Source organism: Odocoileus virginianus, chromosome 5, assembly GCF_023699985.2.
Source record: "Odocoileus virginianus isolate 20LAN1187 ecotype Illinois chromosome 5, Ovbor_1.2, whole genome shotgun sequence".
NCBI lineage: Eukaryota > Metazoa > Chordata > Mammalia > Artiodactyla > Cervidae > Odocoileus > Odocoileus virginianus.
This window is the reverse complement of record NC_069678.1, coordinates 45,080,449-45,106,255: the sequence shown is the minus strand read 5'-3', so window position 1 is coordinate 45,106,255 and position 25,807 is coordinate 45,080,449. Positions and strand designations below refer to the sequence as shown.

Sequence of the window (25,807 nt, the reverse complement as noted above, 5' to 3'; positions counted from 1 at the left end):
TGCTGCATTCTAAGACATTTCTGAAGAGCTCTCCCAACCTCAGAGCTCCCTCCCCCAGGAATTTGCTAGGCCTTTATTTGCAGCCAAATTGTACTTCTCAGACTACCTAATCCTGCTTCACTTAAGGCTTCACTGACAGTTCGAAGGGCATTATAAGAGTCTCAGAGGCTGTGGCTCAAATTCTGCTTCCCGTGTTACCCAACCTAAGGAAGGTAGTATTATTAATTATAAAAACAAGTCCTATCAGCGGTATTGGTTACAGATATTAAAGAAGTCTGACAATTAAAAACTAAAAGTTTAAAGCACATTTTAAAAATGCCCAATTCAGGTCTAAAACATGGCCTTTTACATTCTGAAGTTTATCTTTTGTCATGTTGTCCTTTCTCTTTAATAAAGGTAATATTCTGACCTGTGTGATGCTATTCTGCCTTTTAGTTGAATACAAAAGGAAAGCATTACTGATTGAACCTAGAAGATTTTTTCTTGTCCAGGATGTAGAGATGTAAAAGTGGGCAGACATTCTAATGGCATCTTGACATTAATGAGGGTGCTGAAATGGAAGAGCTAAAGGGTCAAAGATAAGAGCAGTAGCAAGATCTTCCAGTGTTTCTATTTCATAGTAATGACATCAAATATATTTAATAAACTATTATTTCTAACAAAATATGTAATATTATGTGTGAGTGTACTATTTTAACTATTAGACTACTTTTTATAAATAAAAATAATTCTAAAACTCTGGCTATAAAATGTGCAACTTCAGATACATTTAGCTCTATTTTTTTTTAGCTGTGTTTTTTGTAAGACTTTAAAATCTTAAAATAGCAGTAGATTTTAATGTGTACAGTATAGTTAGGTAGACATTATATCTTTAATCTGCAGTGATAAAAGTGTTTTCCTGGTCATTCATTATTGAATATGCTTACCCTGTTTATATCTGTGGCCTAAGAGGGCATGTTAGCTTTCAGAAGAACAGTGTTGCTATTTCACAGCACACAGCCCTGTACTCCCAAGCTTCTACATGGTGTTAGTGGTATTTAAAACTCTTGAGTCTAACATTTCATAGGTCATGATGAACTGAGCTTTCACAATGAACTGAGCTTTTAGATAAGTTACTGATATGGAGCTAATTTAGGCTAGGGATGTTACACGGAATGGAAGCCTTCTGCCTTCAATGGTTAGAAACTTATGCAAACCACATAAATCAGTTTTACATGGTTATAGAACTATGCTTCACTTCTGAAAATTATCTTTCATTCATTGATTTATGCTCCCAAATAATTACTGAGTTGCGTGGTAGGCAAACTAATGTGTCAAATACTGAGATATTTGCGAACAATTGGTAAGAATATATATTTTTAAGTGTACACACTGGCATTTATGAAGTCAATACATTATAGAATACAGCACAGTGCTACCCATGTGGTTCAAAGATGCTTAAGGCAGATGCTCCCCCTTCCAAGATATTATAATCTGTAAAGAAGATGAGATACATACAGAAATAACTCTGATACCAGATCTCTCAGATAGCATAGTAGATTTCTAAAAACTGACAGAGAAAGGAAAGTGATATGCAATGTAGTGAGGTAGGAAAATGTTGAGGGGGTACTAAGTAGGTCTATTAAAGGGATTATGCAACTTCTGTCCTCACTTTTTTAAACTTTCTAGACCACACCGCATCTTATTAACATTTTCATTCCTTTGAGGTATTGTGAATTCTCTTCTTGCACATAGACTACAGAGGAAAGGATTTTTCAAAGATGGGGTTCTTTATATATTTCTCAAAATTAAGGAATAGTTACATAAAATATTATATTTAAAATTTTAAACTCTGTAATATAGAAAATACACTAGTGTTTTTTAAGCCCTTCATATTGACTCTGAAAACAATGAAGTTTCACTTACAGAGAATGGTAAAATATAATTTCATATCCATATGTTTATTTTCTGCTGCTTAGATATTGTTTGGATGTGGTATAATAGGTGTATAACTGCTTTCAAAATTCTGTAACTAGAGTATAGCAGCAGATAATGTCTCGTATCACTGTTTCTAGTACCGGAACCACCAGTGGATATAAAATTATCTTTTCCTTCCTTCCATCCTTTCTTCCTTTCTATCAGTTTAGGTATCTATCATTTATCTATCTGATTTTAGATAATTTTTTGCCTTTGTGACTGAGATATAGCAGCGGGCCCTTGCCTTGATCTGTGCTTTTTTAAAAAACGAGCACTTTTCGTAATACACTGTAGACTGAATGCCTATGGGTAGGTGTTCAGTTATCGAGAATGCCATCAGCAATGCCTTGTTGCTTTCTTATCAGCTACTTCCTGCTGTCAGCTTGGTACTTATTTCAATAGAAAAGGATTTGCATCAAATGTAATGCCTTATTATATACAGCTAACATGGGGTTTTTAATTGTGCAAACACAGGAGACTCCTGCAGTGATAGTCAATTTGATAAAAGGATTAGATTATGAATATTTTGTCATGATTAAAGATTAGTTCTCATCAGAAGTAAGCCAGTGAAATTTGCCGTATATTTATCAGTTAGGTGAGACTCCATTAATTCTGAGAGTGTATGAACCACAGAGTATCCGCCTCTTTATAATTCTCTGATGAATTTGATTATTTATATTCAGATTATGGGTATTAAGGATTGTTTTTAGCCTTCTGCACCTGCTCTTGCTAAGAGTACCCCATGAGTCTGTGGTTCCAGGCTTTTGTTTTTATTGTTTTTCATTTCTTGTCTTACAGAGCACTTAGGTAAACATCTCTACAAAATTTCTGCAGTTTTTATTATGGTAAATGACGTTAGTATGTACCAACAGGAGATTTTCAGTTGTTCCTTCAATTAAAAAACCCTCTGTAAAACATAGAGGAATGAGAATTCCAATTTAGGAAGTAGTTACTGAGTGAGCACTTTTTGCCCTAAATAGGACTAGGCATTCCAAGGAATTTAAAAGAAGCCTGACAACATCTAACTGAGGAGATAAGACTAGGGTCATAGAAACAGCTGAAGGCATTCTTGGTATGAGAACTGATACAATGAAGTGCCTAACACTCTTTGGGGGTGTTTGAAAAAGAATATAAACAAAAACATAAGGAGTTTACAGCTTAATTTTAAACATGGAAAATACTGGTGAATTAAATAACAATTTTATGCAAAATATAGAATAGAGCCACAAAGCAGAATATGATTAATTGCCAAATTAATTATATAGACACTTGCTGCCATAGGGAAAGGAGAGAAAGATCGCTTCAGGTTTTAGTAAATGGGGAAGAATTGAATACTGTTTGGCCAGAATAGTTTATGTGCTAACCTTCTCTATTCCTCTTCGTTAGCAGATGCTTCTTGCAAATGTGCATTTCTTCTTTGGCTTGCGTTAAGGGCATCACTGTGAGTTGGAATATAGGAGTTGCTCAGACTGTTAGTCTGGTGTCTTCAAAAAATGCTCTACCCTCAGAGAAAAGGTTCTTCCATAAGGAAATGGTTCTTCCATAAGGAAAAAATAGCTCAGGAAGTGTATAGACAGTGTTTTCTGTGAGAATTCAGTTTGCATGCATCTTTTTCAATTAGAAAGAATAACACAAGGATAACAAGATTATGGTTTTTATGAGGCACAAAGTTAGACCACATAATTAAAAAAAAAGATTCGTGACTTGCAGAATAATTGCATAGCATTTTGTTTTCCAAGAGTTTTCCTTTTGTTGACCATTAACACTATGTATTTCCCTGTTCTCCAGCATTAATGTATCGGTTCAGTTCATATTATTAAGATATTGCTCACTTTTGCTTTTGCATCCCCCTTTTGCACAAAACATTTCTATATACTTATTTATAAACTTTATAAGTTGCATGAGGAAAATAAATTACTGTAAAATAAAAGTAATAAAAACAGTGCATTTAACTGAAAAAACAAGTTTGATGTGGAAAGAATGTACTAAAAGTTGTGAAAGATTTCTTACTGAAAGAATTCATTTTGGGTAAAGAACAGCAGTGCTTTCTTGCCTCTTGATTTAAAAAAAAATCATTTAAAATCAAAATGATTACATAGGAAGTTCTGTGAACATTAGCCGCTGTGCTATAATCAAAGTGAGGTCTGTAAAAGAAGAAATTTATTAGCTATCAATTAGACTAGAGATGAATTTCTTTTATATGCAGAGATTTATAATACTGACTAAATGACATCTCATGAAACATCTTAGAAGGCAGAAAAAAATATTTATGGCATAATTTTCCTGTTTGCCAAAATCACAGCTAAACCAAGGGTGTTATCTTTAAGGTGAATTTAAAATAGCAACAACAAAAATCTAGTTTACTCAGTTTTGCCCTCTAAAACTCCTTTTAGTTGCATGTTCTTTTGCATTATTTCAAACTCTAATCCTCTGAGCGGGCAATTAACAGACCAGAAAAGCCATTTGTGGAAAAGCAGAGCCATAAGGGTGAAAATATTTCTTCACGGAATGATCTTTAAGAAGTAAATAATTACAAAAGGCAAAGATTTTGGATGACCAATCTAAATCTGAGGATAATTAGAAGGAATAGAATATAAAAATCAAAATGCTTGAAATGTACAACAATTCTCATATCATAACAAGACTAATTAAATATTTAGGAACCAAAAATCCCCTCACAATTTGAGGAAAAATAAACCATGACAAAAGGGTCTGTAACTTTGCAGATAATTAGCAAGGGTTATAGAAAGGAAAAACATCATAGAATGGCTCCAAGTCTCTGCAAGGTCATGTCTTATTATGCTGTGTCTTTTATATGGTCTGGTAACAAGTTTCTTGCTAATTTAATCTAACTAGGTCATCCCATAGTGATTTCCCATTTCCCTTGTTAAAAAAATGTGATAGTTTCTGCAAGTACAAACTATAGTAGGTTAACATTTTTATAAATAATTGCTCTTAATTGATACAGGTCACAATAATTTTTTTGAATTATTAAAAGCAGAGGTCTTGAAAAATTGGACTCAGAAGCAGTATTTTCAAAGTACTTCAAATATTTATAGTTTTTATCCTCACTTAAATTATCTTGTTCTTTTCATTAAGTAGTTAGACCTGATGACCCTGTGAATGAACCAGTCTCAGCGGCATGCTTTGTAAATAAATATTTCTTATTTTGCTATTAAAAGCAAGTGCATTTTTGTTGAATGTGCATTTCTACAAACAAGAGATTTTGTACTGGATTAATAAGACTCTGAGTCCAGCCTAATTTGCATTAAACTGACCCCAAGGTCCAGTAAAAACTAAGGAATTTCAAAGGTTCCTAAAACATAGAGAGTTGTTTTTAGAAAATCAGCATTGCCATTTCAAAAACCTTATTTTAGTAATTAATGTGGAATTTTTGAGGGGTTGTTTTTGAGGTTCTGAGATTCTAATTTAACTATAGATATTAAAGTATGCATACTTTGTGGTTTTAATTCCTAATACAGAGTGACTATGGAAGGTATCAGTTTCATGTTATCCCTGTTTTCAACACAGTAAAAACTGGAATGACAACCTTCTGGATATAAGCCTACACAGGATTTTATATCAAGCTTTTGTTGATTTTCTGTAGGTTACCTGATACTTACTTGTTTTTCATTTTCTATTATTATGTATTTGTTACTTATGATAAACTTTTTCAATCAAATAGGTTTATATTTAAAATTGATAGGCCAGAAAAATATTTTGTAGTTTTGCATATAGTTATTTAAATAATAAATTGACTTTTTCTATACTTTTTTCAAATATATTTGCAAAGATTAAAATACAGTCATAATTTTTAAAAAAATTAAGACTATATTTCAAATTTTTGAAAATACCAGTATATAGGAAACTGAATGGAATAAAATTATATTATTTTTCCAAATTATGTATCCATGCTTGTATCAGTATTCAAATATATTTTCCTAGAGATTAGGGTAGCAACTTCATTTCAATAATTCAGTTTCATTTCAAGGATTTTAGAACACTTTAGAAAGCACAATGTATAATTCTTTGAGTGTAACATCCTAACATGCCTAAAGAATTAAATACTATATGATGGATAGAAATCTTCTACGATACACAAATTATTAAATAAATTATGAGAACATAGTTATGTGACAAATGGGAACATTACTTTAGAAGACCTCTTTTTTATCATATTAATTACACATCATTTAGCTTCCTGTTATGTTTATGTAGCAATTAGTTAGGCTCACAAATCATCATTAATAAATATTTAAAGAAAGCAGGACCCACTTTCCTTAGCTGTTCACAATGGAAGTTCAGGTGATAAAAGAGCATTTCATTATAGTTTTTAAAAAGGCTTGATTTAACATTCAACTCAGTTTCCCTCTTTTATCTGTGGGGATCATTGTAATCTTATATTTTGGATCATAACTTCTTTTTATCCCCTCAGTTTATTTGATTGCTTTGTTTGAGCAAATTTATTTGGGAACTTAACTATTCGTGTTTTAATGTAATCTACTATGTGTGTAAAAAAATATACTGTAAGTATGGACTCAGAAAGACAGGGTCCTAGTGCCTAGAGTACTGCATTCCTTGATCATTTGGAATTGTTAGTGCCTGAAAAAGTTATTTGGAAGATAAAGGGTACTTTTTCCTCCACCCTTTAAATTAGATCTGTCTCCTTAGTGTTGTATTATTGGCTTTCGTGATACAAAACTCTATCCAGATTGACAGAATTCTCTGAGAATCAGGTACAGCTGATTGAAGCAAAATTAGATGTCTGATACTTATTTTCTATTAACTGTGTTTATTTACAAGTATCAATAATCAGGTTAACCATTCATCATTATTCATTCAAAAGTAACTACTGAATTGTTATTATATACCAGGCATATAATCACCTCCAATAAAAATGTATAGCTTGACAGTGACCTTCTTTCTTTATTTTCATTTTATTTTTTTGTCCTCTCTAGTAACATTTGTAAACTTTAAAAATTTGTGTGCTTGAAGATAATAAAGTTTACTTATTGACATATGCTAACTTTTTGGTAATTGAGACTCAAGAATGAGTATCATTTCTAGTCTGTTAATTAGGGAATGGGTTTATAGTATCAACTGTAGGCGTTATGTCCACTTAGAAAAGTGCAGATTCCCCATTTGGATGAAACTCTTTCAAAGTACCCCTGTGAATGTGGTGTTTACATTTGGCTCTTTGGAAAGGAATATCATTACATATTACCCTCGTACCTTTAAAGTATTTATTTCATCTCCAGAACGTATCTCAAGAAAGAAACAGACTTGTTATTACTCGTATTTTATAATTGAATTTAAAAAATAACAGATGCCACTAAGAGATTGAAATTACTGGAGCAATCTACACTGCACATACATTCTCAATAAAGAATTGGTCTAATTCTAGAGGGTGACTCCAGATTTCAGCAAACACTAATGTTTTAGTTTCTGTCATGATACACTGAGCTTTTCTGTTGAATGCTGGAGTATTTGTTCAAGTCAGTAGATTTTGCATTTTTAATCTTCCTTAGAACTGTGGTGAATAATAGCCCCTGGCAGGAGATAATGAAATTTTCTTAATTTATATTTTCAAGCAGAAGCTTCAATGGAAAATGGCATCCTATGGCCTGGAGACATAGCTCTAGAGCAAGTTTCAGGGGAGATGCAATAATAATGCAGTGCCATCAAAATGGGAGTGATGGGACAGTGAAGAAGTAATTTAAGGAAGAAAAGAGAATGTACCAAAGCTTTATTGTAGCATATCTAATGATCTGGGGAAGATTCCCAATGGTTTTTGGAGCATGCCTGGAGAGACTAATGTTATCTTGCCAAAACAGAAACCCCTGCTTAATCAGCAGAACAAGACTATTGATTAAAACACCTCTCACAATAGATTACACATGGAATCTCATCTCCATACTTTGCACTTGGTAAAGTGTAATAATGAGCAGAAGATAATGAAAAGAAGAGTAAAAGCAATTTGTTGGACATTGTACAATTCAAAATTAGAGTTGGAAAGAAAACAAATTTGCTGACTACTTCAGCCTGTTTTTAAAGCCATACACAGGAAATCATAGGACATACAGGGAATGCTTTGGAAGAACAAAAAATGTTCTGCACCTTAAAGGTTTGCAAATCTATGTCCAGTTTATATAAAGGAGTACTTACTCTTATTATTGATATTTTTGTTGTTATTGGTATTTCATATTTGTTGAGGGATTCTGCCAAGGGTTTGCTTATATTATCCTATTTAACCTTAATGACAAACTTCTAAAGGAGGTATTATGGTTTACAGATAAGAAAGCTAAGGTTGAAAGGTTTAGTACATTGCTTGTGGATTCACAGTTAAGTAAGCAGCAGGGCTGGAACTAAAACCTCAATTCTGTTTTATTCTAAAGCCTCTGCTTTTAAGCACTAATCTCCCCAATTAGCAAATAATTTTGCTTCTGAACAGAGTCAAATGATATGGTATGCTGATGATTTTTACATACTTTATTCTCAGACTATAAGTAATGTGTGCACTCTTCCTCCTTTCATTTACAGTTTTAAAAGATTAAGGAAAGCAACATATTAATAGTTTGCATTATTGATGTTTCATTAGAGATGAAGCACTACTGTCTGCAAAATAAAAAGATGATGTTTCTTCAAAATGCCACTGTTAATCTGTGCTGATAATTTCTAAGTAATTTCCACATACTAGTATGTAAATTAATTATAATACATATTTATAAAAGACATTTTTATCAATTACACATTTTTCTTGGCAACATTTATCTTAATTTAAAAAAAAATACTATGGATATCTTAAAATTTAATTTTGAAACCTAAGGTCATTGACTACCTCTAAAAAGTAAAATAGACATAATACTTTGAACTTCTTACCATCTGCTAATTGTGATGGTTAAAAGATATTCTAGATAGTCCTGAAAGTATTTTTCTCTTACATACTGTGCACAAACCTAGACAATATCACTGACTCTAATATCATACTCTTAAGTTTTGCTAATAAGCAGGTATATTGGTACTCCATTGTACATGGAAAGTAAATTCTAATAGACCATTAATCTCCAAAATTTTTTGTTTTATTTTCTTCAGCTTTTGAGATGTACATTTAGCTTTATTTTTGAATATAATTTTTCCCATTATGAGTAGAAAGACAGGAATGAGTTGCTAAATAATTTTTTTTTTAATTCAGATGTTTTTGCTCCATTTAAAGCAGCTCTATGGCCTTTAAAGCAGGATTTTGGATTTTCTGTGTGTGGTGGGTGATGGGTTTTATGATTAAAATGTAAATTTTATGAATATTAGTATCAGAAATAATTATATTCTGGTATCTCAATTGATCATGTTACCAAGTGTTTATTATTAGATTTATTTTACTTACATATGGAATTCTAAGGATGAGTGTTACCTTATATATTTTAGGTTTGAAAATTAGAGGAAGAAATATTTAATATGATAGCCAGAAAGTTGTAACCTAAAATAATGTATAGAAATAATACATAGGTGTTTTTCTAATGATGCTTTTAAACCAGTGATGTGAAATAATGTGTAGCCTTTGACCTATACATGCCAACTTTTGGAAATTATTGAAAATGTCGTTAGAACATTAAACATGACTATAAGCTTATAATTTGAGATTCAGTACATATGTAGTTTTACATTTACTTATTTGATGATGTTAAATCTTATATCCAAGAAATTGCTTAAAGGTAAATTTTTGTAAGGACTGCCTTTATGTCCCTTGAGTTCTTTTTAAAAACAATAAATAGTATGTTTTCCCGTAGTTGAGCAACTTTATTAAAATGTATTTGAATACATAAAACAAAGGTTAAATATAGAAAAGTGTGCAGTGGTTTCATTGGGTTTTGATTTTATTTCTGTTACTTTTAATGACACCTTGCGTCTAGGAAACATAACATATTTTTACAGATTACCAACAATTTTATTTCCAAGTGTAGTTAGTGTTAGATACTTTCATTAGCTAGGAAAAGATTACACTTTCCCTCTGTTGTTGAAAGTGGGCTCAACATGTGATATATACATGTACTTAGAATTTGTACTTACTGAGACTTCTCAGGTTGGGAATCAAGGGATCCTTGATTCTTATGATTAAAATTAGCAACAGAAGATAAGTTAACATTGTAAACTGTACCATGTACTTGCTGCATAAATCATATTCGTCACTAAAGGCTTTTCTATGTCACTTGTGTTTTATTGAGCAAAAACATGTGTTCCCATCTATAATCTAGTCTTTACTAATATACCTAAACCTGCCTCTAACCCAGTGGTCCCATAAATCAGAATCATCAGTGGAGCTAGTTAAAGCAGATTACTGGGTCCTAGCCTCCAGAGTTTCTGAGGCTGTTAGTCTTTGGTGGGACCTGAGAATGAATTTCTAACAAGATCCCAGTTGATGCTGCTTGTCTGACAACCGCATTTTGAGAACCAGTGCCTAACTCATTGAGTATCCTTACAAACATCTAATAAAATAAGTTCAGTGATTTAAAAACTGAAGTGTTTCTTTATGAGAACAGTAATTCCATTTCCTTCAAGTCATAATTAAAGTCCACCTATTTAAAAAACCCAATTTATCCTCTTCTGCCTTGTTCTTATTCATACTGAATTTTTATGTTTCACATTTAAGAAAAGTATAAATTTTTAACAGAGTGAGTCCCCATATATTACTAAATATACTGATACTTTCATTGTTCATATAGACATACCTTTATGATAAATCTTTTTCTGTGGAGGAAGAGAGAAGAATTCAACCCTAGAAATGTTCTTAGGGTTGAGAATGTGAACAGCTGAATGCCTTTCCTTTCTGGGCTTAGTTAGACTTTTTATTTTCATTAGAATGAAAACTTGAAGCTGAGCAGTTGGTGGGAATTTACTTTGCCTCTGTGGCTAACTAATTGCTTTATTTTTCCCTGTCTTCTTAAATAATAGCAGTTTGTAGTTTTACAGTCTTACTTAACAGCGTAATGGTAAAGGAATTTTTGGATTTTTCTTAGTACTAACAGCTCACAAAGGGTGTTTCCTTTTTTCTTGTTTCCTTACACTTTCTGTATTTGGAAACTTAAGACTACTTGCTTCATTCATGAAAGAATGTACATAGTCTGTATTTTTATTTCCATCATTTGGTCCTCTAAGATTTTAGGTTTTCTTTTCCATCAATCAAGATACTGATATGCAAATCTGATATTCTTGCACCTTTTTGTGTTCCTGTTCTTGCTGACCCTTTACTATTTTAGTACCCATATTCCTTTTTTTTTCCCCTCAAGATTATTTTCTTGCACTTCTGATATGTAAAACAAACCTTTTTGACATCTTAGGAGGCTGTGAATTCTATAAATCTATATAACTGTATTTGTGGGAACTCCATTAAGTTTCTTAACCTTTTCAATTTTACTTAAACACTTAGCCCTAAAATTAGTACTTTTTGCTGTCTTGTGCAATGTGATTATTAAGCAAAATAAAAATTATGTGATTGATATAAATTATTATAATTGCTTGTGACATTAATTTGAACTTGTAATTGTGGTTAATTTACTAATGCAAAGTTATTCAGAAAAAGTAAATATGAGCAATTATTTTTCATTTTATGGTGTTTATCTTCTTTTAAACAAATTAATGGAAGCAAGACTACTTATCTCTTATACACTTCCTGCAAACATATTGTGACATTGATTGTTATTTTACCAGGTTTCTATCATGAATATATTTTGAATACATATTAAGACCATTTTTATAAATATTAAAACATGGCAGAGCGTTGTTGAGTGGCTATAAAATGTATATAGATGGGGTATATGAAAGGGGTATCTAATCCACAGGAGTTTAGATTTCTTTGTTTTTGAGAAGTTTGAGGGTGAGATAAAGGGAGGATCTTTGTTGGTATGAATAAGTACAAGCAAGGAAATTAAAGATTTTAATTTTTGATGGGGACTAGGTTAGTGGTTGAGAATTCCTGAGATTAAGAAAGTTTAAAAGAAGTGATGAACTCTTACGAAATTAAGAAGAAAATGAACCAGTTGAAATAATAGACATTGATATGTTGTGAAATCTTAAATCTATTGTGACTTAAAATTTTAGGATATCAAAATTTTCCCTGAGTCACGTTAATTCATTTACACTAAATGGAGAAGCACTGGCAGATTTCTTTAAATGACTGAACCATACTGAATAAAGGGATTTGTGCTTAATATTTGTATAAGCAATTTTAGTTATAATTTACTTAATAGTTGAAGCATCCACTTGAAATTCATTTTATTATACCTTGACCTATAAAATTTGCATGATTGATCCTATATAAGTTTTCAGGTCTTACTGCTCTGCAGGGAAAATCAACCTGGTTTTTTGTTTTTGTTTTTAACTTTTAAGCTTAAGTGGCTCTAAGGTGCATAACTTACATACCTACTCCTCTCTGACACAGTTCTCCTTCCCCTTACTTGAATTAGTTGTGCTAAAAACCAGGCTACGTTTTCATTCTTTACTTGCCATTCTGTAGTCTAGTAATGCACTATGGAATGTCTCACACTCAAATTATTAAGTAAATTTTGTTAAAATGTTATTGTTCTGCTTGCTTTGTCTTCCTAATTTATATACTAACAGAAAACATGGTAAGACCCCTGCAAACATTCCATTGGGTTGAAATCAAGTAAAATTGAAAAGAAATTAAATTAAAACTAAATTGAAAAGTTAAAAGAAATAGTTCTTGCCTTTATGTAGCTTCTAACAAGATCATTGGGACAAATTCATAGAACTTAAATAAATAATCATCTTGCCTAGAATTCTAACTTAATTCTAATAGTCTCAATGACAATGAATCATGGACAATACAAAATAAGAAAATACTTCCAATAGGAATAAATAGGGCATTCCAGGCCTCATGGTAATGACACTCTTTTTAATGTTGTATTACAGGGAGTACTAATTTAGAAAAAGTGACTATATAATCATATGTTGAAAATAAAAGTATATTGATCTGTGAAAATAGTGAGTGTAGCGCAATGCTTAGACACTCAGTATGTACCAGGCACTATGCTAAATGCTTTCAATGCATTCTATCATATAGGTAGGCCAAAAGCATGGAAGGTGTAATCTATTGGCTTGATACCTGGTTAGACTGTATAAGTATCTGTAATAGAACACAACACAAAAACCTGATTTAGAGAATAAACTTAAAAACCTGGCTCTTCCTTTGTTTTAATATGTTTTCAAAATTTATTTCCACGCTGTTCAATTTATGACTCCATGTTTTGTTCAGTTCCATTCATCTTGTTCAATATTGTTTTTAAGTGCAATTTTAATTCTTAAATATAGTAGGAAACTGAGTAAGTTTTATTTTCAGTACATGTTGAACATGTCAAAAACTTCAATTAAAATGTATACTAAAATAACAAAACTATCAGTGATTTTCTTTTTATTTCCAGTTAAAATTCATTGTGACCCATGATAGAGAGGTATGACAACATAGATAAAATAGGACTTTTTGTAACTCTTTACAGGAAGCTATTAGCAGTTGAATTTTTAAAATTTATGGTACTGCTTGCTTAAAGACAATATGGATCAGCTCTCTGTTATATTTTTTAGTAAGAATAAATAAATACACTGTTGTTACACAAGTTTGATTTGTTTTGTTTTCCAGGTGCAACAATCGAACACAGTGTATAGTAGTTACTGGGTCAGATGTATTTCCTGATCCATGTCCCGGAACATACAAATATCTTGAGGTCCAATATGAATGTGTCCCTTACAGTAAGTATGAAGTTTGTATTTTTCACTTTCTACAGCATTTCTCGTTGATGCTGAAAGAGGACCCATGTGAAAGAAGCATATGTTTATGGCCTACAAAACTATTCTGCATGCAGAGCACTAACAGGCTTGGGCCTCCAATTAGCTTCATGAAGTGTGGAAGGAAGCCATAGTGTGAAGCTGGCCAAGTGTCTGTCTGTGTTCTTAAGTGTTTGGCTTTTAAGGCTAGTGTTTTTCCAGAAAACAAACTTGAATTAGCTATTCAATAGGGCTGATAGAAATCTGTACTTTTGCCCAACACCAGTTGCTGACAAATTGGTTTGGCTCACAGTTTTCTAAAGAAGGAATTGACTTCAGTTTTCATAGTAAGCTACTTGAATGGCTACCTGCTGTTGTGGTAACTTTAATGCCTGGTGAAAGCTATCACTGCAGTTAACTGAGGCCAGTGCTTTCCTTTCTGTCCCTTGTTCTTAAGGGAGCAGCCCTTTACCAGATTCAGTGATAAAATCTTAACACTAAAAAAATAGATGTAACAAGTATGTAACACGTATTTTTAATTTCTCAACATCCGTTTTTAGTAATATCCTTTAGCAGGATATTTAAATTTTAATTGGAAACTTATAAGTAGGTTTCCGCTAATAGTGTAATTTTGTGTAGTTTTCCTCCTAACCTCAGAATTCATACTTATAAATTGTATTCTGCATTTTCAGTAGGAAAAATCACTTTAGACAATTAAAAAGATTAAGTATATTGCCTAATTTTTATCAGCTAATTTGTTTGGTGTTGTTCTTATCACCTTTACTTTTTAAATTAAAAAAAAAAATACGTGTCATGTCACCTTAATTCATAGGCATTTGAGTTAAGAATTCTTTAGCAGAAATTTTATTGATTTGCTTTAGGAGGACTTCCCTCCTTAAAAAAAAGATGGACTCAAAACTAATAGTGAAATTGCTTTTTCCAGAACCTTAAAAACCAGATCACTAGTTCTGATAGATTCGTATGCTTAAACTCTAAATATTTCTGAAAACAAAGGGCCAATTTTAGATAGCTATACTATGTCCAGCATGGTAGTGATACATTCTTACACATCTCTCTTCTCTGCCCACAGTTTTGATAAATTGACTTTGTGTGGGGAATCAGTTAAAGGCCAAACACAGATTATCTTTTCTTTTCATTCCTGCTCTGTGTTCCTGTGTTACCGTGAAATGGATGCTTTTTATGTTTTCAGTATTTTCTATGCCGTTTGTAGGATTGGAAGCCTACTGAGTGCACTCATCTTTATATCGTTTCTCCTATGTGTAGTGTTGGTGGCGCACATAATCATTCTCCTGTGCCACTAGAGGAACATTGTATTCTTTGGAGCTAACCAAAATTTTGTTCCATAAAGTCACTTTCGCGTGAATTTAGCATGGTCTCTGTCCTCAAGTTAGAAAAGGAATACAGCATCCATTCCCACACAGTGGAATCAGTCAGAGCTGCCAAGAATTGTCTCTCTGGAGCCAGTTCCTGTAACCTAGTCTGTAGATCAAAAACAGTGTTAAGAAAATATTATTTTCAGACTTTTAAGGTTATTTCTTGTGCTTTTTAAGAAAGAAAAGTGTGGATATCTTCTGGAACATCTAACTTACAAAATTTTACTTTTTCAGTTCTCCAGAAGTGTTGTACAATGTGCACCAAACTTGCAAATAGCTCTTTTCAAGAGAAGTATTTGTTCTTTTAGTGTTTGTCCTTTAAAAACAAAAACAAAGACAGTAATCAATTTGCTGTTACCTTTCTAGATACTTGCACGAAGCAGTCTGTGACTTTGTAGAAACTACTCCTTGCTAAAGAATAGAAGTAATTATACTTCCTGTATACCGTACAGTGGCGACACACTCTAAATTCCAGGACTTTCACTGCCAGTGATATTTTTAGATAGTTTTGATCTTATTTTGGGTCTTTGTATCTCTTCAATCTCTTTTCCCCATTTCCTCTCCTCTTTTCCCCATTTTCCTCTCCTTTTTTCCCTCATGCTTCTGTCTGTTATATCATCTCTCATACTTACTTTTATTTTAATATCCTAGCTTTTATTTTTCCCTTGTTTTAATGTGTTGTAATGTTTGCATACTCCTTTTACTCTTTGCTTAGTTGATAAAAACTGTCACTATCAAATAGCATTTATTATGTGTCTGTTATCACCTGGCTTTATGCCACTGTCTGTCCTGAGCAAATGCCTCAGGAACAATATCCATCCCAAACTATTTTCTCTTAGTTTAAAAACAAAAATTCAGAAACTTTCCGTGATCTCTGAAAATTTTGTAATAAATTTATGCAACAGAGTCCATTATACATGCTATAGTTTGTTTTACTTTGTATGTTTATAGACAGACACATGTATTATATTTGATTAGTAATTGAAAGAATATGTGTTTAAAACAAGTCATAAGGATCCTATAGGATAAAGGAGAATAGTCAAATCAGAATTTCTGTGTCCTATAGGCACAATTTGGTTTTGATTTTTGAACTCTCTTATTTCAAATTATCATTAAGTTTTTAAAATTATACCATAAATTTAACCATAAGTTTCATTTGATGAGTAAAAAACCTTTTACTATTGATTGTGTCATTATTAGTGAATAAACATAAGATTATTCAGAGTGAAATAGTGTGTCACTTCAAATACAGAGTATGTAGGTTTTGTTTGGGTCAAGTTCTTGTCTTCAAAACTATGTCCTCCACTGATGTTAGTGAGTCATGTGTTTTATGTTTGTTCTATAGCATAGTAAATGTATTGTTATGAATTAATTCATACAGCCTCTTAAGACAAGTTACAATATATATTTGCGATAAAAATACTAATTTCATTAATTTTATTGTATTTTTCTGAGTTGATGAAATTTTGACTAATTTGACAGAGCTATATATCCTTTAGGTTGTCATAAAAATCATAATGTGAGGTTTTTTGTTTTAAATATCCATATTTTATGCACTTTATCAATCATCAAAAGTTTTAATTTATTTTTACTTTTACATTTGGGTGTTACTTCTCAGTTTTCATTAAAATTGTAGATTATATATAATATATATCCATTTTATTTTTTATATAAATGATACCAATTAAATCATAAGTGAAGTCTTACCTCTTTAATATTTTGCATAGTAACTGCACTATCGATTTAGTGTATCAAGTAATAAAACTAACTCAGCCATTTTCAATTAGTGGAAAACAAAATATACTTTCTACATCCTTTACTGAACTTGTTTTAATTTCTGTTTTAAATGCATAACATATTTTAAAATTTATTATTTCCATTCTTTGCATTTAATTGATTTATTTGAGTAAAATCATCCTTTCCTAAAAGGAAAGAATATAGCTGTATATAGAGTTAGTCTGAGCAGGCTCACCACTAATGATTTCTTTTATCCTTATTTTCCCACCACGCCCTTCCATTATTGATTCTGAGCAGGTATAATATTGCTCTTCACTGAGCAGTAATTTTAGGACTAGTGGTTAATAAAGAATTGTTCCATGTCAGTAACACTGAATTTCATTTTTACTGGATGTAGTCAGATTTACTCATTAATAGAGCAAGTATGTTTCCTGAAAGTGGTTAAATAGATCAAGTTGGATTGGGGCAGGGTCTCTTAATGTGAAAGGTTTCCTATGACAAAGCTCATTTTTCCCTAAGGTATTTCAGGAGGTCAGTATTTAACCTTAATGAATTATTGCAATTTAAGAAAAATTAATCAAGCTAAGGCATCTTAATGAAATGTGCAACTACAGTATCTTTGAGTAATCCATTTGGAGATATAGTATTGGCACACCCTAATGCATTTTGATAAGGGAAGAGGGGCAATCACAGACATTAATCTGATCACTTTATGAAATTCAGGCAACATACTTCAAAAGCCTACATACAATCTGAAATAATATTTTATAGTTCATAATGATTTGAATACTGTTTACCAGCAAGGATATTCTATAGCACACTTCCTAACTGCATAATCTATTTCTTTAAATATCTTGAAGGGAGGATTTTTTTCTCCTGTAACTCTACTAATCAGGTTTGTTTTATGAAAGCATTTACCTTTCATGGGGTCTGTGGAAATCAAGGTATTTGCTTTGAATGCTCAGTATGATTGTTGCATGCTAGCTTGCTTTTGTGTAAATTGATGATGGTAGACAATGTCATAATAAGCTAACCATAATTCTTTCTTCCTTTTTCTCCTTGCCTACTGTGCTTGCTTTTTCCTTGTATGTATTTTGCTTACTTTTTTTAAAAATAGATTTTGTATTACAAGTTTGGGCAATGTGTTGTAGAGAATTTATAATATAAAGTAAATATATGTGTAAATAAGTAAAGTTACTAATTATAGTGGGGGAGGAGTATATTATCTTATCCCATCCTTCAATATAACTATTGGGATAAAGGGGAGGCTTATATATTCCTGAAAAGGAGGCTAATTTTTTATAGTTAAGATGGTTTTTTCTAGAAGCAGAAAATTTAATATAAAAAATTGAAACATACTGAGCTGCATAATTATATATTTCTTCTTACATACATACCTTTGAAAAATGTAAAAATATCAGTATTCATTACATTTGACCTGAGCTTCAAAATTGAATTGCCATTTTATAAACATATATCCTTGTTGTTATGTTTACCTAATTTTAGTCAGCTTAATAATGAGTTCACATGATAAAATAAACGGAAATAATACACCTATGCATGCTGTTGTGTCTGTAACATACCTATTTAAAGTAAAACTTAGTAAGAATGCTGAGTGACTTTGGAAAGGCAAGAGTCTGTATACCACGCATTAGTGAAGAGTTTCATTATTTATTCAGGTACACTAAGTGAAACAACATGCCAACATATTTGTATTGCCTCCTTAATCTACTAAAATGATTGATCCATGTTCTTTTATGTAACTTTAGTATCTTTCTCCTGCTAGGTTTTCCTGTTGTGTGTTTCTCTTTATCCAAAGTAGTACAGCTCTTATTCTTCCTATATTTAGCATCTATTACGAATTCAGTCTTAGACTAATAGTCAATTTATTTTAATCTTTTTTCTTTTTTCCTTGCACTTTTTTTTTCTTCCGATGCTTAAAATAGAAGTGGAGCAAAAAGGTAAATAACGTATACAGTTTGAACCCCAGCTCCTTGTTATGTGCCTTATGGATGTTACCTCCTCCCATCCCTTCCCCCACAACATTCCTGACATTAAAATACAATCAGCAGGATCTCATAAATGCACCTCATAAAGAAGTCGACTGTTTACATTGAAATTATATGACTGCTAAATCTGGTGATGGGGTAAAATTTCTGAAGTCGGCGAGGGGAAGCTGTCCTTTCTCTTTTTCTTTTCACCCTTTATCTCTTTTTCTGACACCCTTGGATATTTTATTATTAAAGTGTCATCTTGCCTGGCTTCCAGAACCCTCTCCATAGCATGCCATGGTTACAGGGTCTCCTGGTCGTTTCATCACTGCTTTCCTTGTATTTACTTTTCTCTGCTTCTAATTGCATTTTCTGAATATTTATGTTCCTTCAACTGAAGTACTTTTGTTTTCAGTCTAACTTCCGTAGAAGTTCTAAATAAGCCTTCACACTGGACTTTTTGTTTTATTTGCTTTGTTTTGGTGTTTTGCTTTTGGGGGTTATAAGTGGGCTAATAAGGGAGGGAGGGTACTAAGTTCGGTCTAAAATTACTTTGTTCACTTTTATGCACAAAATTTTAAAGCATAAAAGAACTGTAAGATAAAACATATAACAAAAGTATAAATTGTTAGCTCAATTATGAATGATCTTAAACTTTGGTTTGTATTTGTGAAAATAAACGTGTGCATTGATTATAGCAACTTGAGGAAAGAAAGGTACTATTTGTTTTAAGTGTAAATTCTGGTAAAATTAAATGTTAATAAGGTGAAGTTTTCTTTTTTGATCTATAATCATTGAAACTTATGCTTGCTTGTATAATCTTTTAACTTTGCTTAATTCTTGTTTTTTCTCTGTGAATGTTAGTTTTTGTGTGCCCTGGGACCCTGAAAGCAATTGTGGACTCACCATGTATATATGAAGCTGAACAAAAGGCAGGTGCTTGGTGCAAGGACCCTCTTCAGGCTGCAGATAAAATTTATTTCATGCCCTGGACTCCCTATCGTACTGATACTTTAATAGAATATGCATCTATAGAAGATTTCCAAAACAGTCGCCAAACAACAACCTATAAACTTCCAAATCGAGTAGATGGTACTGGATTTGTGGTATATGATGGTGCTGTCTTCTTTAACAAAGAAAGAACAAGGAATATTGTGAAATTTGACTTGAGGACTAGAATTAAGAGTGGAGAGGCCATAATTAACTACGCTAACTATCATGATACTTCACCATATAGATGGGGAGGAAAAACTGATATTGACCTAGCAGTTGATGAAAATGGCTTATGGGTCATTTATGCCACTGAGCAGAACAATGGAATGATAGTTATTAGCCAACTGAATCCATACACTCTTCGATTTGAAGCAACGTGGGAGACTGTGTATGACAAACGAGCTGCCTCAAATGCTTTTATGATCTGTGGAGTCCTTTATGTGGTCAGGTCAGTTTATCAAGACAATGAGAGTGAAACAGGCAAGAATGCAATTGATTATATTTACAATACCCGATTAAACCGAGGAGAATATGTAGATGTTCCCTTCCCCAACCAGTACCAGTATATTGCTGCAGTGGATTACAATCCAAGAGATAACCAACTCTATGTGTGGAACAATAACTTCATTTTACGATATTCTCTGGAGTTTGGTCCACCTGATCCTGCCCAAGGTAAGAATTTTACTTGCTAATGCTTATATCTTTTTTAAACAGTTTATTTTTAAGACTTAAGTTATCCCTCTTTATTGGGCAAGTGATAATGTTGTGGAATTTCAGTTGTCATATGTGTGTACATTTTAGCCTTATTTTAGTCCATTTTCTTTTTCTGAATTTCATTTAAGTGTTGGTTTCAAAAAATTGTAGCATCCTTCATCAGTTTAGATTTCCACTGCTAAAAATGTATTGCCAACTACAAACCTGTTAGCTTTGTGTGTTTTTTTCTACCTGACTTCTGAATTGATTATAATCTGTGTGCAGACCTCTTAACTTCTTGGCGCCAGTGGTTAAGGGAAATGTGTGTTAGGAAGTCCCAGGAGAATTGCTAGGCTTGATGTACAGTGCCAGGCATAAGCGTTCTAAAGTTTTGGTGTCTGCTGTCTGTAGGTCATCATGTAAAATTACACATTTTTATTTTCCAATAAATTTGTGATGGTATTAGGTCAATATTTCTGGACTTTAACTGTTACACATGGACTAAGCACTAGATGATCCCAAGTATCGCTTTCTGAAGACAGTTCTGCTAGCATTTTAAAAATTTGTGTTCTCTTTAGGTATCTTTATAAAGGATCATTTATAAATCTTTGGAAATGTATTTTAGTTTGTCAGGTTACTTCAGTTCTGCAGTAAAGTTTTGAGGGTAAATTAAGTTTTGAATTTTCATTAAAATAAAATTACCTCATACTCATGATAAAAGAATGATCTCTTAATATATTATTATGGAGTTTGCCTAATTATAAATCTTTTCTAGTTGAACATAATATTTGTGTTTAAAAGATCTGAATTATTTTTTCAATTTTCTGAGTTAATTGAAATTTTCACATTATTGAGTTACTTCAGAATTGTAGGAACCAGAATGTTCTTTGGAGTAAGTAAATCAATCTCTTCAACAAGGTGGAACAGGAATTAATATCTTTTTCCTCTGTTAAAGCAGTATACAACCACATGCTTAAACACAGCTACATATGCTTATATGTATTTTAAGGAATAATGTAACTTATTAAGTCAGTTAATAAGTAAGTGAGTTAGTAAGTCACTGAATCCTAAATATTGTCATAGGGTTAGGACCTCAAAAGCATGAGCCTTTATAGTTGAACTTCTAATTTGATAATAGAATATGAAGTATGTGAATTTTCTTCATACCACAAGAGCAATAATGACACGCCTTAGTGCTGTGCCGCGCTGTGCTTAGTCGCTCAGTCATGTTCGACTCCTTGTGACCCCGTGGACTGCAGCCCGCCAGGCTCCTCTGTCCATGGCGACTCTCCAGGCAAGAATACTGGAGTGGGTTGCCATGCCCTCTTCCAGGGAATCTTCTCAACCCAGGGTTCACACCCAGGTCTCCCGCACGGCGGGCAGACTCTTTATCACCTGAGCCACCAGCGCAAGCCCTCTTTTTCTTTAATTCATGTATATCTAGAATTTGTTGGCTTATAATTGTAGTAGTGTACCATTGATAAACTTTCAACAATGAAATCTTCCATTAGGCCATGAAAATCTTTATTGATATTATCTAAGTATCATTTATTTTTAAATTCAGACATATCTTTTTCTCTTGAGGCCAGCAATTTGGAATAGTTCTTATATCTCAGTTGTTTTCCTAAAAGTTAGTACCATGCTTCTCTCTTATCCTATAGTTTTGTAAAAGGCAAAGTTCAGTAATTGATTGAACTTGACATTGTAAAAGGATCTTCTCTGGCAGCTGAGTTGGTAAAGAGTCTGCCTGCAATGCAAGAGTCCTGGGTTCAATCCCTGGGTCTGGAAGATCCCCTGGAGAAGGAAATGGCAACCCACTCCAGTATTCTTGCCTGGAGAATATGTATTACATCTTTTTTTATAACCTGTATTACCCTCACAGTTGTTAAATGTTTCTTGGGTAGCAGTAAATCTCTTTCCCTCCATTAGGAAAAAATAGTAAAAAAAAATTTAAATGCCGATTATAATTAAATAACTCCTAAAGTTGAGTACAGGTTGATTCAGCTCAACAAGGAATCGCTGCCCACCTCCTTGTCACAGAGCACTTCATGGAATACAAGATGAGTAATAACATCACTTTCCACATGTGGCATATGTTCTAGTAAATAATTTGACACATTTCAGATGAGAGAATCTTTGATAATTTGGGTGCTTTTTGGAAAAAGCAGTTACTAGCTTTGAAAATGAGAAACTTTGCCATATGTGGTAGCTTTATTCCTACAGTAGTGTTGTGTTATCCAAAATAGCCTTTCTTATATATTCTCAGAAGGTGAAAGTCCATACTGACTTCTTATTAAAACCTTAGTGGTAAAGATTTTTATCTGACCTAAATTTTTCTTGCTGGTTTTGAAGCATATTCTCTTATTTATTTGCTCTTTATAACTTATCTTCAAATGCTTTTAGAGAGACTCCTGCCTTGCTTGTCCAAGATGTGTGCTGATATCTAACTGCATGTAAATGGGGTCTTGCAGAGCTATTCTGGCCCATACATTTAGGTCAAACCAATAAGCCACTGACAGCAAGTCTGTGTACTGGCTTTGCTATCATGTATGTAGCCAAGATATATATTGTGTTGTAAAATGGATAATTTTAATTATGGACTGTTTCACACTGTATTAGCTGCAGTATTTTTCCCCCATATATAAATCCATGCCTTCCATTCCTAACAGCACCAGTATATTACTACTTGGCCTCCATAATGCTTTCAAATACATCTTCCTTCTTTCTTTAAATTTTTAGCTTTCTGTGATCTCTTCTTAGTTAATTTGCTCCGTTATCCTAAACTAGATCTGTTTTTTCTCTTTTGCTTTCTTCCTCTGTAATGCTGGCTTAGGGGGGAAAAAAAAGCCATTTCAGTCATATATTAACTCTTTTCTATGTCTTAATTGGAATTGATTTATACTTACTTAATCTGTCTGCAGTTTTGATATCCCAAACATTATTGAAAAATAGTCTTAAGTTCTGACGGTTTCTGAATATCTGACTTAGAGTAATAATGAAGCATGGTAAACAGCATGAGGGAAATTTTTTTAAGAAAGCCTGTTATATGTATTATTTAAGAAGTGTTTAACATAGAATACTTATTTCTTAAAACATCTTCCCGCTGATAATGAATGGTAATTAAAAGATGATTGGTGTTTTTAGATATTGAATAAGGGTAAATTTAATAAATCTGCTGCAGTTTTTGCCTTACTAGACTATATTCTCACTCCAGCTAGTGTTCATTCAGTGAATAATTGATGAATTTGGGAACTTGGAAGAGGGAAATAACTACCCTCTTATTTATCATAAATACATATTATCCTTAAAATGTTTTCACATAGGAAAAAGCTGATAATAATTAGCAAGTTCTCAATAAATACTGGCATGGTAAATTGAACCAGTCTGACTGTGTTTGTTGAGGTTTTCATGGGTACCTATTAATATATATGTTTATTAGCATTAATGTCAGTGTTTCTAGGTCTCTGTACTTAAACGATATATGGCAGGTAGAATGCTAAGTCATTTGATTGTGTGTTGATATGGCACCTGATAACTCTGGGAAGGCTGTATACAGTAGGTTTTAGATTTACAATATAATTCTATTGTGAGTTGCCATGTTTCCTGCTACCATTTATAGGAAGTTCTTGAGTTTTGAATCTTTTGCCACAAACATTTCATTGTGAAACTTTTTATTCTACTGTTTTAGTACCTTATATTCCCACATTTTTTCTTCTTTTCGAGATTTACACAGAGCACTGTATCAGTTAAATGCTCCAAAATAAGGACATACTGCTTGTGGGGTGCCGTACTTTCTCAGAGTCTATGAAAATCTTTTGTCTAGAAAAGTAAGATCATAACATTTAAGAGCGTTATGGACGAATGACCCTGAACAAACCGCTTAACCTCCTCCATGACTTAGTTTTCTGTTCTGTAAAAGAAAGATAATCATAGTGCCCACTTCATGGGATTGTGGTAAGGATTAAATAAGATGATCTGATGATCCACGAGTGACGATTGCACAGCATCTGGTACATAAACGCTGAATAAATGTAAGCTTTTATCATCATGGGGTGCCCTGTTGTGACCTGTCTTCATCTAAGAAAAGAAACATTAATTTTTATAAATACCTCCTCATCTCTAGCTTCCGTATTAGAAAATTGCTTTTCTTGAAGTTCTTAAACCTTGTCCTTGCACAATTTTGTAGTTGTCCTCCTAAAGGGTTTAATTTTGCCATTTAAAGTTGATGTTCATGTTTATTTTCATGATACCCCAATATTTCATTGATTCACAAGTGAAGAAGGTGTTGCTTAAAGAAGTTTAACTTCTTTTAATGAACAAAAGGTAAAAGATATGAAAATGTATCATCAGTGGCATATGGAAATGGGCTACAGAATATTTCAGGAAGTTTTGTGCATTTAATAGAGGTCATTTTATTGCCTACCTTCACTCATTTATTTGAATATTTACTGATGCTTAGCTAACAGATCACTAATTGTATATTGTTAATACATATTTCAGTCATTAAATATGTACTAATTAGTACAGTGTCAAGGGATACATCAGATGGGGTAGCACTAAACCATTCTGCTCTGTCCTTTTCTCTTTGCTCTGATTTCCCACCCCCTTTAAGATTTGATTCAGCAACATTCATTTAACACTTCTTCAAAAGATTGTGATGCTTTTGACAAATGTTAATTGAGAAAGCACTGGAAGCTTGGCTGCATTGTAATCAAAAGAAAATTACGAGGTTTAACAAGATGTCAGGCAAGTGCTTTACAGAAAAAAGATAAACAGGTTTGAATAGGTTTCTGCAACAGCTGGCTAGGCATGATGCTTGACTAATGTACACAGGATTCTCTCATATGATCAGTAACCAATGCCCTGGATATAAACCAGTTGGTTAAGAAGTTTCTCTAGTGATAGAATGAAAAGAGAGTGTCAAAAGTGTATCTCGCATTTATTGGTAACAAGAAGTTTGTCACTACTAAAGAGCTAGAAATAGGTGTACACTGCTTTTTCTGATAAGCTTAGCATACTCGTCATAGAGTCAGAATTATGCAAATTACTTAGGGACCAGAGCTTAAAATACTAATTATGTCAGTGATATATGGACATGTTTTCAAAGAAGTTTTACTGTTCTAGTCTGGTTCTTACGTGTAGCAAAACCATAAAATAACTTAATGTCTTATAAGATTATCATTAAAAATAGTTACTTTTAATTTGCTCTACTTGATTTAAATTTAAAGTCTCAAAATTATGAAGTTTTAAGATTCAGTAATCTAAATGTTG

The 25,807-nt window shown here is 32.5% G+C and overlaps 1 protein-coding gene across 35 annotated transcripts in view; it reads left to right on the top strand.

Annotated features, from left to right (window-relative positions):
• ADGRL2 (adhesion G protein-coupled receptor L2) overlaps positions 1 to 25,807 on the top strand; it is a 662,542-nt gene that overhangs the window by 591,805 nt on the left and 44,930 nt on the right. For all 35 annotated transcript variants that reach the window (XM_070467841.1, XM_070467840.1, XM_070467843.1 and 32 more), the window contains 2 exons: positions 13,604 to 13,713; positions 19,715 to 20,515. In XM_070467841.1, coding sequence (XP_070323942.1) covers positions 13,604 to 13,713; positions 19,715 to 20,515 — 911 coding nt within the window. The remainder of the gene's footprint in view (positions 1 to 13,603; positions 13,714 to 19,714; positions 20,516 to 25,807) is intronic.